The following is a 15,570-nucleotide window of genomic DNA, read 5'->3' on the forward strand; positions in this document are numbered from 1 at the left end:
ACACATACATACACACATACACACACACATACACACATACATACATACACATATACACACATACACACATACATACATACACATATACACACATACACACACATACATACATACACACATACACACATACATACATACACACATACATACACACACATACATACATAGAGAGAGAGACAGAGACACAGAGATATGTAGAGAGAGACAGAGAGGGAGGGAGGGAGATGGGAGGTGCATGGGAGGAAAGGGACAAGAGAGGGAAGACAGGAAGGGAGGGCACTTAGAACTTCAGGCATCCTTGTTTATTATGGGAACTCATGGATGGTTTTGCAAAGAGAAACTCCATCCTTCCCAACCCAAGATCTACTCCTTGGATGGTCCACCTTAGTAAATGGCCTCTCTCTTCCTTTCACTGCTCATGGCAAAGACCTGGATGCAGTTCCAGCTCCCTCCTCTCCCTTATAGGCACTTGCAGCCTGCCAGCTAAAGGAAGCCAGTTTCTAACCCCTTCTCCTTCTACCTGACTTCAACCCTCATTGTGATAAATGTTTCTGAGCAGGTCTAGCTTGTTTCCTGCCTCATCCCCATCTGCTTTGGGTACACCAGCACCAGTATGGTCCTGTTAGGGTATCAGGTAGTTCACCAGTTCACACTTCTTCTGCTGCACTGTTCTACCTGCCTCTAACTTGCAGAACACAGAGGACGTTATTACCACCCACACAGGGGCCCATGCACGCAGGCAAAGTCATGTGTCAATCACAGTGATTGACAGAGGAGTCTAACTACCTGCACAAAGTTCTGTCATTGACTTTGCACTGGACACTAATGTTCCCCTTGAGGTTTCTGGAACATTCCAAACATTACACCTGGGATGGCTAATCTCGATTGCCAAAATGATTATGTCTAGAATCAACTAAAACCACAAGCCTCTGGGCACGCTTGTAAGAGATTTTCTTGGTCAGAGTACTGAAGTGGGAAACTCCACCCTAAACTGGGCCGCACCTTCTGGTGGCAGCTTACATAAATGGAGATGGAAGAAAGGAGCTTTTGCTTTGATCTCACCCTCAGTGGCCAGTTCATCTACCCTGTTGCTGAGGCATCCCTTTGCTGGCATGACAACTTACTCTGAAGGATTCCGACACAGACTGAAGACCACATGAGACATCCAGTCGTCCCATAGGCTGATCAGCTATTGAATTCTCAGCCTTTAGGTAGTAAGACAACCAGTGTTGGGCCAACCAGATTATACCCTGTAAGCCACTCTAATAAACTACACAACTAAGTGTATAGAATATATTGTTTCATTTTATTTATTATATATAACATATTCATATAATTCACAGCCGTGGAAAGCAAATTAAGACACTACCCCTAGCAGGACTTTAATGGTCAGTTATATGGTCAGTTAATGGTCGTCTTTGCCTATGTGAAGGGATTACCTCATCGCTTTCATGCCTGGCATAAATTCCCAGCTCCCGATCCTCCTTGGTAATATTAATTTAAATGCAGACTCCTTCCTATTTACCCACTCTCAGGCATACTCAGACCTGTGCCTTTGGATATCCTGTATGACAGGGATTCTGTGGGCAGCTGGAGGGAGCGGACAATGCCCAGGGTCTGTTCTCTGGCTTCAGCAGCTCCTGGGAAGCTCACAGGGGATCAAGCCAGTCCCCAAGACAGTGACCTAGCAATTTCCTTCTATTATAACTGGGAAGTGCACAAAGACTTGTGCAGCTGTGCACCAGGGGAAGCACAGAGCACCCAGCCACTGAGCCCAGGTTTTGAAGACTTTTAAATGAGGTATCTCTTTGGTACAAAAAGCAACACTGGGAGGTGGAATGCAATGTCCTATATGCTTTGTATCTTCAGAACCAAGTTCAAGAATTTAAAATGGTTATTTTTTAGCCAAGGCTGTTTAATTTCTTCTGTAGATGCCCTAAGAAGAAATGGGCTGGAGCCCATTTATGAAGCCTCAGTCCAGGGACCAATTGCAGGGCTGGGGTTGATTTATCTGCACTTGCTCTGTCGTTTTTCAAAAAATTGATATATTTTTATTTTATGTGTATAACGTCTATGTGCCTGTGCGTCATCTGCGTGCTTGGTGCCCTCAGAGTCAGAAGAGGCATTAGATTGCCTGGAAGTGGAGCTACATGTGGTTACCGGACACCGTGTGTGTGTGTGTGTGTGTGTGTATGTGTGTGTGTGTGTGTGTGTGTGTGTGCTGGAAACTGATCGGAGTCTTCTGGAAGAGAACCCAGTACTCGTAATCTTTGAATCATCCCTCCAGTCCTGTGCTCTGTCATATTTAGGGGCACTGGATTTCTGCCCCTCCCCCCACCTACTGGCTATCATGACTATTCGAAACATATTCCATTACCAACATAATTTGTAACATAGCATCTTTATTGCTTCACTAAAATAATAATGCAAAACATTCTATTAGATTGAAAACCATTAAGAATCAGGTATAAAATGCAGCATCACTCTGGGCTCTAGGAAGCAGTCACACTGAGGAAACTCTGTGCAAATGAATGAAAAAAGCTGGCAAACCGTCAATGTGTCTAAAAGCCATAAAAATTGTTTACTCTTTGAGTCTGCAATTCTACTTACAGAAAATAATCCCAGGGGAAAAATAAACACATCTACAACGATCGATGTAATGGAACACAGCGTGACATTTTCTAAGAATAAAGAGCAGAAGAAAAGCAAAGTACTGTGGAGTGCCAGAGATGCCCAGAATCTGGTAAGACACCATGCTATGTCAGGGCAGCGTCCTACATCCGACACAGCTTCTGCTTCCTTTATGGTGGGGCTGAGCTGGCCAGGGGACTAACGGGGATGCTAGCAAGGCTGAGTAGTAATGCAGCTCTGGAAAGATTGTTAGGAGAGCACACCCAGGTCAGAGACCCAGGTTCCTCCAGGCCCTTCCTCCGAGGCAGTTGCTCCCTAGCCCGGGAATCCTCCCTTGAGCATTAGAGAAGGTTGGGGAAAATGGCACAACTCTAAGGGTTTGAGGTTGGGGCCTCTGGTAACTTAAGTAAGCAAGCAAGAGAGCTTGTCATTTATGCTAATGTAGACATGACCAGAGGACATCATGTCAAGCGAACATAGATGGACCAGGAGAGTGTCCTAGGACTTCATCTAGTTGTGGAATATAAAACAGCTGGCTTAGTAGAAAAGGAAAGTAAGAGTGGTGGGCATCGGAGGCTTGCGAGGGAGGCTAGGGCAAGGCTGGACAACGGATTGCAGATGTGAGTAGAAAGGAAAAATACATTTGGCTTTCAGTTTCACTGCAGGGTGAATCCATAGCAACAATCTACCATGTATTTCAGAGCAACTCGGAGAAAGGACTTTTGAGTGTTCTTACTACAAAGAAAGAGTGGGCAATATGCCAGTTCCTCTAATATGACCATGACAACGCATATAAGTCCAAAGAGCACATATTGTATACTACATGTGTGACATCACCCATCAATCAAAAGCAAAATAGGACTCTAGCGCTGGGATATCTACATAAAAGGAAGAATAACCCTTATCTTTGTAAACATTTTTCTTTCTCTCTCTTTTCATTCTTCAGGACAGTTTCTTCATGTAGCTCTAACTGTCCTGGAACTCACTCTGTAGACCAGGCTAGCCTTGAAACTCATTCTGTAGACTAGGCTAGCCTTGAAACTCACTCTGTAGACCAGGCTAGCCTTGAAACTCACTCTGTAGACCAGGCTAGCCTTGAAACTCACTCTGTAGACCAGGCAAGCCTTGAAACTCATTTTGTAGACCAGGCTAGTCTTGAAACTCATTCTGTAGACAAGGCTAGCCTTGGACTCAGAGATCTGCCCTCCTCTGCCTCCAAAGTACTGGGATTAGAGGGTGTGCACTACCACATCTAGCCTATAAACATTATCTGAACTCTGGCAGTGATTAACCATCCCTGCTGATATGTTAATAAAAACTCTACATAGACATGTCAAAAAGGCATATAAAATATCAATATTTGGTGCCATAAAAGAGATCCATAACATATTGTTAATGGGAAAATCATGATTACAAGCCAGAGGTGATCAGATATTAGAAATCATACCACCTGCATATCTGCTAATGGGAAATTGCCTGACAGCCCCGGCTAAAAGTATCGACAATCTTTTCTTTGTTTTTTTTTTTTTTATTATTTTGGGTTCTTTTTTTGTTTTTTGTTTTTAATCATCCTGTTGTTTGTGAGATATTTCACACCTTTAAGACTTGTTGTCACAGTTTCTTTTCTCCCCCACCAATAATCTGAATTTCCATGTAAAATTTATAGGTGAAAAAGCTACTATGATTTAATGTGAGTATCAGTGACGGGTAAAGATAAATGTGGGTACCATCCTTAACAAATACGGGATGATACAAGGTGCGTTCGCAAACAGGTAAGACACATAGATGGGTAAAGGAACAACAGGTCTCAGAAAGTCCCCAGATGGGGAGCAGAAATGTCAGCTAACAAGGAATGAAATATTTTAAACAGTATTAGTAATTTAAATACGAAAGTTAGTTTTCACTTGTAAGAGTGTGATGATAGAGATCTTGTCTACTGAGAGCAGAGACACATGCCCGTAGGGAGCAGAGTCCCCTCAGGTAAGACAGACTAAGAGCCTTCCATGGAGTCATGCTGGCTCACTGTTAGGAAACATTATCTGAACTGCAGAAAATAATTACTCAGATGCTCAGTGAGCTGGATGAATAGTGCTCTGTAGCAGGGGTGCTCACAAGGGCAAAAGCCTGGAGACAGCATTAGGGTGGAACAGAGAATTCATCTAGCAGCAACATCAAAAGTAATTTTGATGGTAAATGTCACAGAAAATGCTCACACTATCAAATATGTTGTGGATAGGAGCTAAACTAAATCTGTTCTGTTTGTCCATTTTAATATAATAACACAAAGTGGGGGCTCTAGATAGAGCTTAAAATAAGTCTCGGGAAGAGATTCAAAGTAGCAGTTTTTATCTTTCAATGAGGTTGACTCCCACAGGTTGAGGAAGAGCTACAGCAAGAAAGGTTTGTTCTTTTTTTTAAATTAGCTCTCTTGCTCTCCCAGTCTCTGTCGAGAGCCCCTTTGCTCTCTCAGCCAGTCTACACCAGGAAGATGGTGCCAAGTCCACCACTTACTTTGCCTTCTATTGTGGTTGTTTGCATAGGAAGAAAATACTTTTACTGTAAAGAGAAAAGGCTAGAACACAAATTGTGGTTAAGGGAGCAGGGAAACAAACCTACACATGATGATTGACTATGAATGACACATCTTTACCATTGGGGAAGAGCATGATTGGTCAATGGGCTGGTTCATCTCCCTCAGTAGATGCATAGCTCTTAATGATTGGATGAATGAGTTACTGAATGGGAATAGAGTTTCCTAATTTCGAACAGACCTTGGGGACTGGAGAAGACAGTGTCATGAACGGAAATTATTTTTCTGGTGTCTAAAATGGTATGACCATTGGCTTCCGAGTCATATATTGTAATTTAACAAATGCCTATAATCTACAAATGGGATGAGTTGTCACTCTCTTGAAGAGGAGGCATGGTGTGTTAGCAGGGACCCTAGCCACCATCTCGGGACTGCTGTTGAAAGCAGCACCCATGGGTGATCATATGTAGCACTCTATATTATCCAGATATATCTTTAAAAAAAGTCAAATATTTTAACTCTAGCCCCGAAAAGCACAAGGTGCCAGGTACTAAGGAATAACTCCCATCAGTGAATAATTCCAACACTGGTGCCTTCCTCCTTCTATTTGTGTTTTCAGGAGCCCAACAGAACCACGGTCACAATGTAGACAGGAAGGTAGCATTTTCCAGAGGCTGAAATCAGTCTTTCCAAGGACATGTTAGGGGACTTTCATGATTGGAATTATAAGTCCTTCATTATCTACTGGAGTGTATATGAGATAGCTTAGGGTGAGGGAGGATAACATATCTACTTTCAATTATCTCTAAAAGGACAAATATTGTTGACAACATACTGTATGTTTAGCATGCAACAAACAATTTGAGCATCTTCATACCTTTTGAGAATTTCCACACAATTGTAGGCACAGGATAACCCTCTGCAGAGCAATTGAGAATCACTGCTTTGCCATAGATCCCATCCTGGTCCCGGGGCTGGACCACGAACTTAGGGGGAACTGAAAAGAGAAATGTTGTCATTCAGACAGGGTCACTGATTTAAAGTTGTGATCTTATAAAACAACTATCTCCATACACCTTCAAGTAAGAGAATGTTTCACACCAATACCAAGACAATAGCTATGCTTGCGGCTCAGGATAAAGGGGAGAAACAGTTTAGGTGCTGATGGGTCTTCTACACATATCATTTTAGTAGGAATTTCATTTTTTTAGTAGGGAAATTGCCCTTTCATAGATATGTGGGCATGTAGTACCCAATCTTGTCAGGAATTCACTCCATACAGAATAGAATCACAGCCACTATGTAAAAGAAGAGGTAAAATATATGTTGTCCCCAGAATCGTACTTATAAAGGATGAACATTTTCTTGGTTAAGAACTATTCAAAGTCTTGGTGAATTTCTTCTAGCAGAAGATGAAAGGATCTCTAATTAGACCTGTAGCATACTCAACTGTCCACTTATAGCACATGGCTTCGTGATAAACTAGTTGTAGAGTTTGAGTGTTAATGAACAGGTCACCAGTCTTCTAGAAATGGTGGTATCTGACAGTGGCCTAATCTCAGTGCATCTCAAGCAGACTGGGTTACCCATGAGATGGACTCTCAGTGAGACAGCCATGCATCACTAAGAGTAAACATGCAACATCCAAATGGTGCTCCCTCCCTTCCCACATCTGGGAAAATCAATCTTACTTATTTTTGATTCTGTAGTTTCTAATGTTGAGATGCACGCATGAACCTTGGTGCTGCAGACAGATGGGACATGTCTAGCTAGCACATATCATAGACTGAGAGTGTGCCCAGGATCTCACTGAAATAAGCAGCTTAGAAGCACGTTGAAATGATACAAGCCCCCGTGAAGATCGGATGGGCCAACAGGGAACCAAGAATGAGGGGAATCTATCGAGACTAGACAAGCAGCTGGAGATGGAACTCAGGCTGGTGTTTCCATTTTCTCGTCCAGCTTTCTGTAGAAAACACCACATGTGAAAAGGCCACAGAGCTGAGGAAAGAACACAGCCCAGAGGAGCACCTCAGTCTTGGGTTCTGCTGATTTGTGCATTTGACCTTTTCTGTGTGTTACAAAGTGACTCGGCTTCCCAACATACAAATTAGGGATAACTGTGGTACCCATTTCACAGGACTGCCATGGGGAGAAAATGAGCGAGATTCAGAACTTTCAGCACTTTGTTGGGAGAAACAAATGATGCCAGGCTTTGACGTAAACGCTACATTCAGCAAACAGATCTGGGACATTTGTAAACTGCCCAAAGATTTCACTTCAGGTAAATCATATTTTGAGAATAATGCATTCAGTCGGGTACGTATATTCTTGGAATAAATTAATAAAAGTTGAGTGCCTTAAGGTCAGGAGATATTCCTAGGAAAAGAGATTATGCCAGGGCTAGTGTTTCTTCCCTTCCTTCTTCTTTCTTCTTACCCTTCCTCTGCCATCTTTCATTCCTCCATCCTTCCTCTGTCTTTCCTCCCCTCTCCCTTTCTTCTTCCCTTCCCTTTTAAAGAAGCTTAAGTTTTAAAATTTTATATGTGTGGGCATTTTGCTTGCATGCTGTGTGTGCACTGGCCAAGGGCATCAGTAGAGGACATGGGATTCCTGGAATTGGAATTACAGATGATTGTGAGCTGTCCTGCAGGTGCTGTGAATTGAACTTGGGTCTTTTGGAAGAGCAACCAATCTTCTTAACTGCTCAGCCATCTCTCCAGCTTCTGATGCTAGCTTTTGTGAGACAAAGTCTTGCTATCTAGCCCAAGTTGGCTGTGAATTTTTTAACCCTCCTACTTCTTTCTCCCAAACTCCAGGATGATGGGTGTTCCACAATATGTATCCCCATGCCATCTCAAATTTTCTAGTAAGATGGTCAACAACCATCAGGGTAGATTCAAACTTTAAGCATTGTACTAGACTCATTGTCCACAGCGTGAGAGGCAAATCTGCAGCTAATTCTGCCAAGAGGAAGAGATGTTGCTTTACTGGATGAGACAGCCAGTTACATGTCTCTAGTTACTGCTCATCCATGACCCTTCAATTTGGCTCTAAGTTAAAAAAAATTATGCTCAAAAATTCATCAAAGATGTCTATATGGAATACTAACACATGGTAATTATAATATAGTTATGAATGGAAATGGTCCCTGGATTGGTAGAATAATTCTAAGTTATTACTCAAGAATTTTTCAGATGCTGGCAGGGATATCCTGTGAGTTCCCTAAGTATGCTTTTCTCCCTTGTAATAGAATCCCCTCTTCTATTCCCATATTGGTCCATGCTTTCATAAAAACCCAAGGCACAAATGAGCAGGCTTCTGAGTTTTTAATGGGAAAGAGAATATCTAATGGCTCAGTTTTATCCACTATTTACGTACAATGCTACTTGAGAGAACATGGAAGAAAATAGACATTAGTGAGCACAGAACTAAGCCGCACCTTAACACTTCCCATCACACGGAGTTATGACTGCACTTGCCTGTTTTATGAGCTTCCAGGTGATCCTGAGGCCCCCCAGCCCAGGAGTCTTACTTTAACAACCATTGTTCCAATGGCTCCTTAGAAAGCCAGGTATGAAGGAGCTGTAGGTGTCCACAGTGGCAGCTCCGTATTGAAGCAACTTTTACTGCTTTCTGCTTCCTTGGAACTTAATCTTTCCTCTTACTCTGGAATACAGGATTGGCATCCAGACTATGTGATTTGCAACCAGTTCTGACTGCACTCTGCTCTCAAGAGAAACAAAGCTGGGTAGGGTGAGGGTCACATTGTCTCTTATCTCAAATGCTCTCCATTTGTCATTTATGTCTGGTGGCATTTCCATTACCAGTGCTCCATGTGAATCTCTTCTCCACCCAGTGATGTTAGGGATGCTTGGAAAACCATCACATGCTCCCGGGCCCTTGGCCATGATCAGATTCCTACACTGCTTGGAAAGGCCTCAGCAACCTCCCCTCACTCTGTTCCTTGCGGCATTTTGAAGCCATTCCAAGCTCTTCCTGCTCGCTAGTTCTCAGGATGGTCTTGCTTGGGTCTTCATCTTCCCCTCTGTGCCTCTTTTGGATGCATTCCTATTTGTCACTTCTTCTGCTTCAGCTGAAAGATCATTTAACTGGGCACCTTTCCTGAGGCTTCAGTGGAGATGGATACCTTCTCTGAACCCTCTCCAAACCCCACTTTTCTTATACCTGTTTGGTATGGCTTTTCTAACTGCCTGTCTCCCAGATCAGGTTCTGTACCCCGTGAGAAGAGAATCCAAGTGCAGGGACTTGGGTGCCATCTTGATTACATTCAGGACATTTACTACCAGTAGGGGAGCTGGGGGCTCTTCCAGTAACCACAGGCTCCAACCACGTGCTCCAGCCAAAACTTTAACTATTTTCATGTGGTGAATTTCACCAACTTGATGTTTGGATCCCGCATGAACCAAGTGCCAGCTTGCATTCTGTAGTTAAGGGCTAAGGCCCCAGTTTGCCATGTGGATTTATTGCTGAACAGTGACAGGATTTATCTCTGGCAGTGAGCAGGAAGAGTCTTAAGTAACTAGGTCCTTATAATCCCTGAAGTTATAGCGTAACTCGCACTATGCCAGTTGAGCAGATGAAAAAGCCAAGCCTCAGAAGTCAGCCATGTTTCCAAGCTCACACAGATGGTGAACATACAGCATTGTGGGCCTGGTCAGTCTTCAGAAAGTTCTAGCATCATGTCCCCACCTTCGTTTTCTTCCTGAACTGGCTTACATATCAAGGCAGATGGAGCTCACCCCTCTGTGAAGTTTGTGGTCATATCAAGAACACTAATCTCCCTGAGATCAAGGTATGTTTTGCTCTTGTAATTAATAGCCTGTCACTCCCAGACTCCCAAACCACCCTCTCAGTGACAGGCAATTTCAAGACCTCTAAACCACCCATTCTATTTTGGCATTTCCCAAGCTACATCTCAGACCAAGACTGTACAGCATATAAGGGAGGTACTTCTCAATTCCAGCAAAAGATTAAAGAAAAAGGCCCAGAGCAATTTGCTGTGTTTTTGATACTTTCATGTGATGAATTTCATCAATGTAATGTACGGATCTTTCATGGACCAAGTGCCAGCTTGTGTCCTGCAGTGAATGGCTAGGGCCCCAGTTTGCAAGGTGGATTTCTCTCTGAATGGTGACAGTGAGCAAGGAGAGTCCTAAGTCACTTAAAAGTTATTATTCCATTTATTCAGCTGGGATTTTCAGCACAGCTGCACAGTTTCCAGACCTGGGAAATGGCTGTCCCTCATAGCAGGTGTGATCCTGAGAGCACCCTTCCTTAGGAACTTTGTACAAAGAACAGAGGGGATTGGAGCATCAGGAAGACAGCTCAAACAAAACCCCACTGTCGTGGTGGGCTGGCTGCTCCCCTGGGGAGGTGTGTCCATGAGGCCTTCTCACATTGATTGGCACACAACTGGTCACTAAGGGCAACAAAGAACCTTATGCAGACAGCCCTTGCCCTGAGTTCTTCCTGCAGCCACCACCAGGTGTCTCTGCTTCTCATGCTGTAGGCCTCTTTGCTCCCCAGTTCATTCCAGTGACTCCTGTAAGTAATAGATTCCTATGGCCTTGAGACTTTTCTTAGGACCCAAGAAGCAAAGTCAACCCTGCAGCTGACCTTCCTTCCACACACATCTCAATTAGCTCCTTCTGCACACTCCCATCTCCCTCCCTTAGAGCCAAGAGGATTTCCAAAAGTCACTGTCTTTCTTGCTCTTATCCAATCACATTGCTGTTTCCTAAAACTTCAGGCTCCTCCCTTGTTCCCCGCAGACTCAGTGCTGTATCCCCTAAACTCAGTGATGTAACCTTCTTTCTTCAGCGGAGGGTCTGATGCTTGCCACATTGCTTGACCCATTTCTATCTCTGTCCTACTGATTCAGATGAGTTTCTGTCATCTCAGGGACTCTTCTAGGGTCTGCATAAGTATGCATTCGAAGTACATGGTTGCTTACGGTAGAAGGGAGCAATGAAATAAATTTTAAAAAGGTATTGTCATTTGGAAACGTGTTAGATGTACAAATATCTATACTTGTTTTAAGGATTTATAGCTAAGAATAGTTTATTTTCTCTTCAGAAAGTAAGACACAAAGACACTGGAAACATCACTGGGAAGATTGTTTAGAAAGACTGCAGTGGATAAAGGCCTTGAGAAAGAGAATGTTCACCGAGCTGCGTATCCCACATTTTGGTATGTTCTTTTCCTTTTAGCCATTATCTTGTTGAAATAATGAGAGGAAAAGCAGCTGGAAGGGACCCTGACATCAGATACTTGCAGAGTTGTTCTATATTTTTCTCATCAGATCTTGCTTTTCGCTTATGTGCGTGTGTTTTTGGACCACATTCATATTTACGGGCTGCATGTATGTGGTGCCTGTGGAGGCCACAGGGGCATCAGAGCCTCTGGAGAAGGACTTACCAGTAGATGTGAGCCTCTGCATGAGTGCTAGGAATTGCATATGCATTTTTCTGCAAAAGCAATCAGTGTTGTTACCTGCAGAGCCATCTCTCCAGACCCAGCACCCACTTAGAAACTAGTGGAGTTGATTTTATGACAGGACAATTACCTGTCATGAAATATGGTATGATATAAAATATAAAAAAATATCAAAAAAAAGGTATATTTCACCATCCTGGTTAGTCTCTGGGGGAGATGGAGAAAGACTTGGAAATAATCACACGGTCAAAATGCAGGGCACGAACAGAGTCAACCTGTAAGCTCCATGAAGGGGTGAGGCCTGATCTTATTGTAAGATGGGCCGAGAACAGTATGGGCTGCTGTCTGGAAGCTAGGCCTTCTTTACAGACCCCTGTGACATTGTAACTTTTGGCAAAACTTGAGGATCACTTATCAGTGATTTTGGAGGAAAATTTAATCCTTTCCACAGATATGGGAGATAGATCTATTTCTGAGGATGGCGATTTAATGGTCTGAGCTAGGATCAGAAATCACACTCATGTGACCTTTAATGTCCTGGGTGGGCTCCGTGGTGCAGTTCACTTGAGATTCTGCCCCAGATCACTGTGTTATCTGTGACTTTCCCCATCACAGTAGCTGGTGTGTGAAGCTCATTCTATCCTCAGAGCTCCATCACCCAGCTGGTGATACGCCTCATACTCAACAGAAGATAAGTTTTGAAGAACAAGTTCATGGCTAATGAGATTATACTCTACTTTGTAACTTAAAGAATGAGTTCAGTTCTACTTCAGTCGGCCTTGGTCTTGGCCAAAATAATAATGCTGCGTGCTTGCTGTTTTTACAATCCCAAGTAACAACTAAATATATATATATATATATATATATATATGCGTATGTATATATATGTATATGAATATGTAGATGTAGATAAAGATGTATATGAATATGTATTTGTATATGTATATCTATATGTATATCCAGCAACTCTTTTTTATCTACTATTTTTATTTCCTGACCTCGATCCTTCAGAATAGATTATATTGAAGACGGTCTAGGCACTGTTATGCCCTTCACAAACAATGGCAGTTCTGCTTGGAGGAAGAATTGGGAGGCTAAGACAAAACTGGGAGGGGGGAGTTCCTATTTTCAATCTTTTCGAACGTAGGGGAAAACGAATGGTTTCCTAGTTCTCGTAGCCATGTGTGTCTTCTGTTCATTTTTAATGAAGATCTAGTTCGTTGCTTATTTGCCCATTGTTTCTGTTTTAATTGTTTCCCAACTGTGTGAAGTTGGCTGACTTCTCCCCATGACTTCCAGGTGCACAGCATTCTCTGTGCTTTGTGGGTGAGTATGAAGAAATGCATCCATTTCCCTCAGCAGAGGAGAGGTGCAGAGGGGACTTGGCTCCAGACTGAGGAAGGACAGGGGTCCTCTGCTCAAGGAAGTCAGCCATCAATGGTCCTGAAGGTAATAATGCTCAGAGACCCTGGTGTTTGGGGTTTTACAGGACAAATGATCAGCATCCCAGTACACCTTCCTCTCAGAGTTACCTCCTCAAAGCACACAGATACCGCTCCCTTAGAGAATCGTAAATCCCACTGCATTTGTACTTGATGGGTCAGCTGGCAACTACTGCTGTCACACTTGCAGCATGAACCACCACGGCACTCTGGTGTCTGAAGCAAAGACCTGAGGCATAACCAGCACATCTTCAGAGGACCAAGATCACTGCGGGTGCTTTCTACATGCTAGACCACTCTGTTTTAATCACCCATAGATACTAGGGCAGCGAACCTAACTTAAACCATTGCAAAAGCTTCCCCAAACCATGATGCATTTAACGCTAAATAGAAGGGAGGAGCAGAGAGTCTTACATCTGTAAATTCACCACTGTGCTGCAGCTCTGTAGAAAAAGCTATGGTGCAGGGCATCAGTAAATGTTATTTTTCAAAGATTTTACTTTTAATTATGTGGGGGTTGGAGGCGTGGGGAGTCTGTGAGCACAGGTGCCCCGGAGGCTTGATCTTCTAGAGCTGGACTTAGAGTTGTGGTTGTGAGTTACTGAACCAGTGCTGGTCACAGATCTCAGTCTTCTGCAAGCACAGTACACACTCTTAACTGCTGTGTCATATCTCCAGCCTCATAAATGTTCAACAGCCACCAGTCCAAATGATAATATGTGACTAAAAGCTTTATACAAAAAAATAAAATAAAGTCAAGACTAACAGATTTTTCTCCTTAAAGACTTACATGTTCGGCAGAAGCCCAGTTTCACCAGACCCCACAGTCTTCCCTCGCATATGTTTCTAAGCAAATACATCTAATTTGTTGGACATCGTAGAGATTAGACAAACATACGTTTGCTTCAGTGTTTAGAGGAACTCATTCTTAATTTCTATAGCTGTGATTCTTTTTAAGAGTGTGTGTGTGTGTGTGTGTGTGTGTGTGTGTGTGTGTGTGTGTGTGTTGGGGGGGGATAGTGAATTTCTGTTCCCGATTCCTTCCTCAGAATTTCAAGCTATGCCTGAACACGTGGGGTACATCTGTCCACGCACCTCTTACAATCAGCTGGCTCTGGTGTTCCACGGCGGCCGCCTCGTTCCGCGCGATGCAGGTGTAATTCCCGTTGTGCATCAGTGAGAGGTTGGAGATCCTCAGGGAGCTGGTGAAGTCGATGTTGTCGATGGTTACACCGAGGCTTGCTGGAATCGGCCGGCCATCCTTCTGCCAGGTGATGGTGATGGGTAAGTCCCCCGAGACCACCACACATGGGATGAAGACCCGCTGACCGATAGAGAATCTTGGGAACTCAAAGGGTTGGATAAAAGGAGGAACTGGGAAGAAAAAGATGACAGAGCAAAGGCAATAATGAATGGCTGGTGCCTTGCATGTGTGTTTTTTCTTAAGCCATCCCCCCGCCGCCCCCAAAGAGTGTGTAGTGATCCATGAACACAGCCCAGGAGAATATGAGCTACAGGAAGGCTGGCAAAGGGTACCTTAGCCACTCAGATTTTCTCAGCATGCTGAATGCAAAGCATGGTTCATTTGTCATTCAGCAAATGTGATTCATCTAATTCAGTCAACACAACTTTAAACAGTGAAAACTATTTTTGGTTGGCAACATTTAAGGCGTGCTGCAGTGTGAAAACCATGAGAGGGCTTTGTGTTTGGCATATCCACTAACGTTTTTACACATGGTGCTCGACGGACACTCTTGTTCTCCTCTCAGCTGCCGCTGGCGTGGATATGCAGGACCGTGGATTCCAGTGTAGCACTCAACACGTCCACGTGTCTAATAAGTAACAACTGTAAACTACAGCTTCTTATCTTAGGCAGTTAGGGTGACCCACACTCCTTAGTTTTGCAAGTTCTGTAAATAGCATTTTAATTTATGAATGGACTCATGACAAGGTTCCCGAGTGGTCGGACATGTGAATAATAGAGCTGTTAGTCTGGGCAATCAGAGACTAAACAGTCTGGAGGGTTCTTTCATAATTCAATCCCTCTATAAAGTGCTCCTTGTTCTCTTGCCTCAAGCCCATGCTTCCTTGGCTCCTTCTTTGATGACCTAGGTAACTCTTTACATCATAGACTAGTGAGTAGGGACAAAGGAGCCAAGTTCGAACCCTAGGAGTGGGCAGGTTATTAATGCACTGCCCATGCTGGCATTATGGGTAGTTATTCATGGTGTCACTGTAGACGGGGAAACTGAGGCTCCAATGTGTTGATTTGCACTTTGACTTGGAATGAGTTTGTCTTTTTAGGAAGGCTCAAGGCATTTCCATCTGGCTAAGGTTGGAACATACATTGCTAGTCATTATTGTACTTTTTGCATGCACTTTGTTTTTAAAGATAAAAAAAAACACGTTTTTAAATTCAAGGGTTTGGATATAACATATGATGCAAACTTTATTCAAAGCAACTTGTGGGGGAAAAAAGACATTCTGCCAGATGAACTGACAGAAGGG

At 43.3% G+C, this 15,570-nt stretch overlaps 1 protein-coding gene across 7 annotated transcripts in view; it reads right to left on the reverse strand.

Annotated features, from left to right (window-relative positions):
* The window catches only part of Dscam (DS cell adhesion molecule), a 585,477-nt gene that overhangs the window by 205,266 nt on the left and 364,641 nt on the right, over nucleotides 1–15,570 (reverse strand). For all 7 annotated transcript variants that reach the window (XM_039087936.2, XM_039087935.2, XM_039087937.2 and 4 more), the window contains 2 exons: nucleotides 14,158–14,436; nucleotides 6,039–6,158 (listed from right to left, as the gene is read on the reverse strand). In XM_039087936.2, the coding sequence (XP_038943864.1) occupies nucleotides 6,039–6,158; nucleotides 14,158–14,436 (399 nt within the window). The remainder of the gene's footprint in view (nucleotides 1–6,038; nucleotides 6,159–14,157; nucleotides 14,437–15,570) is intronic.

This window comes from Rattus norvegicus, chromosome 11, assembly GCF_036323735.1.
Source record: "Rattus norvegicus strain BN/NHsdMcwi chromosome 11, GRCr8, whole genome shotgun sequence".
Lineage (NCBI taxonomy): Eukaryota > Metazoa > Chordata > Mammalia > Rodentia > Muridae > Rattus > Rattus norvegicus.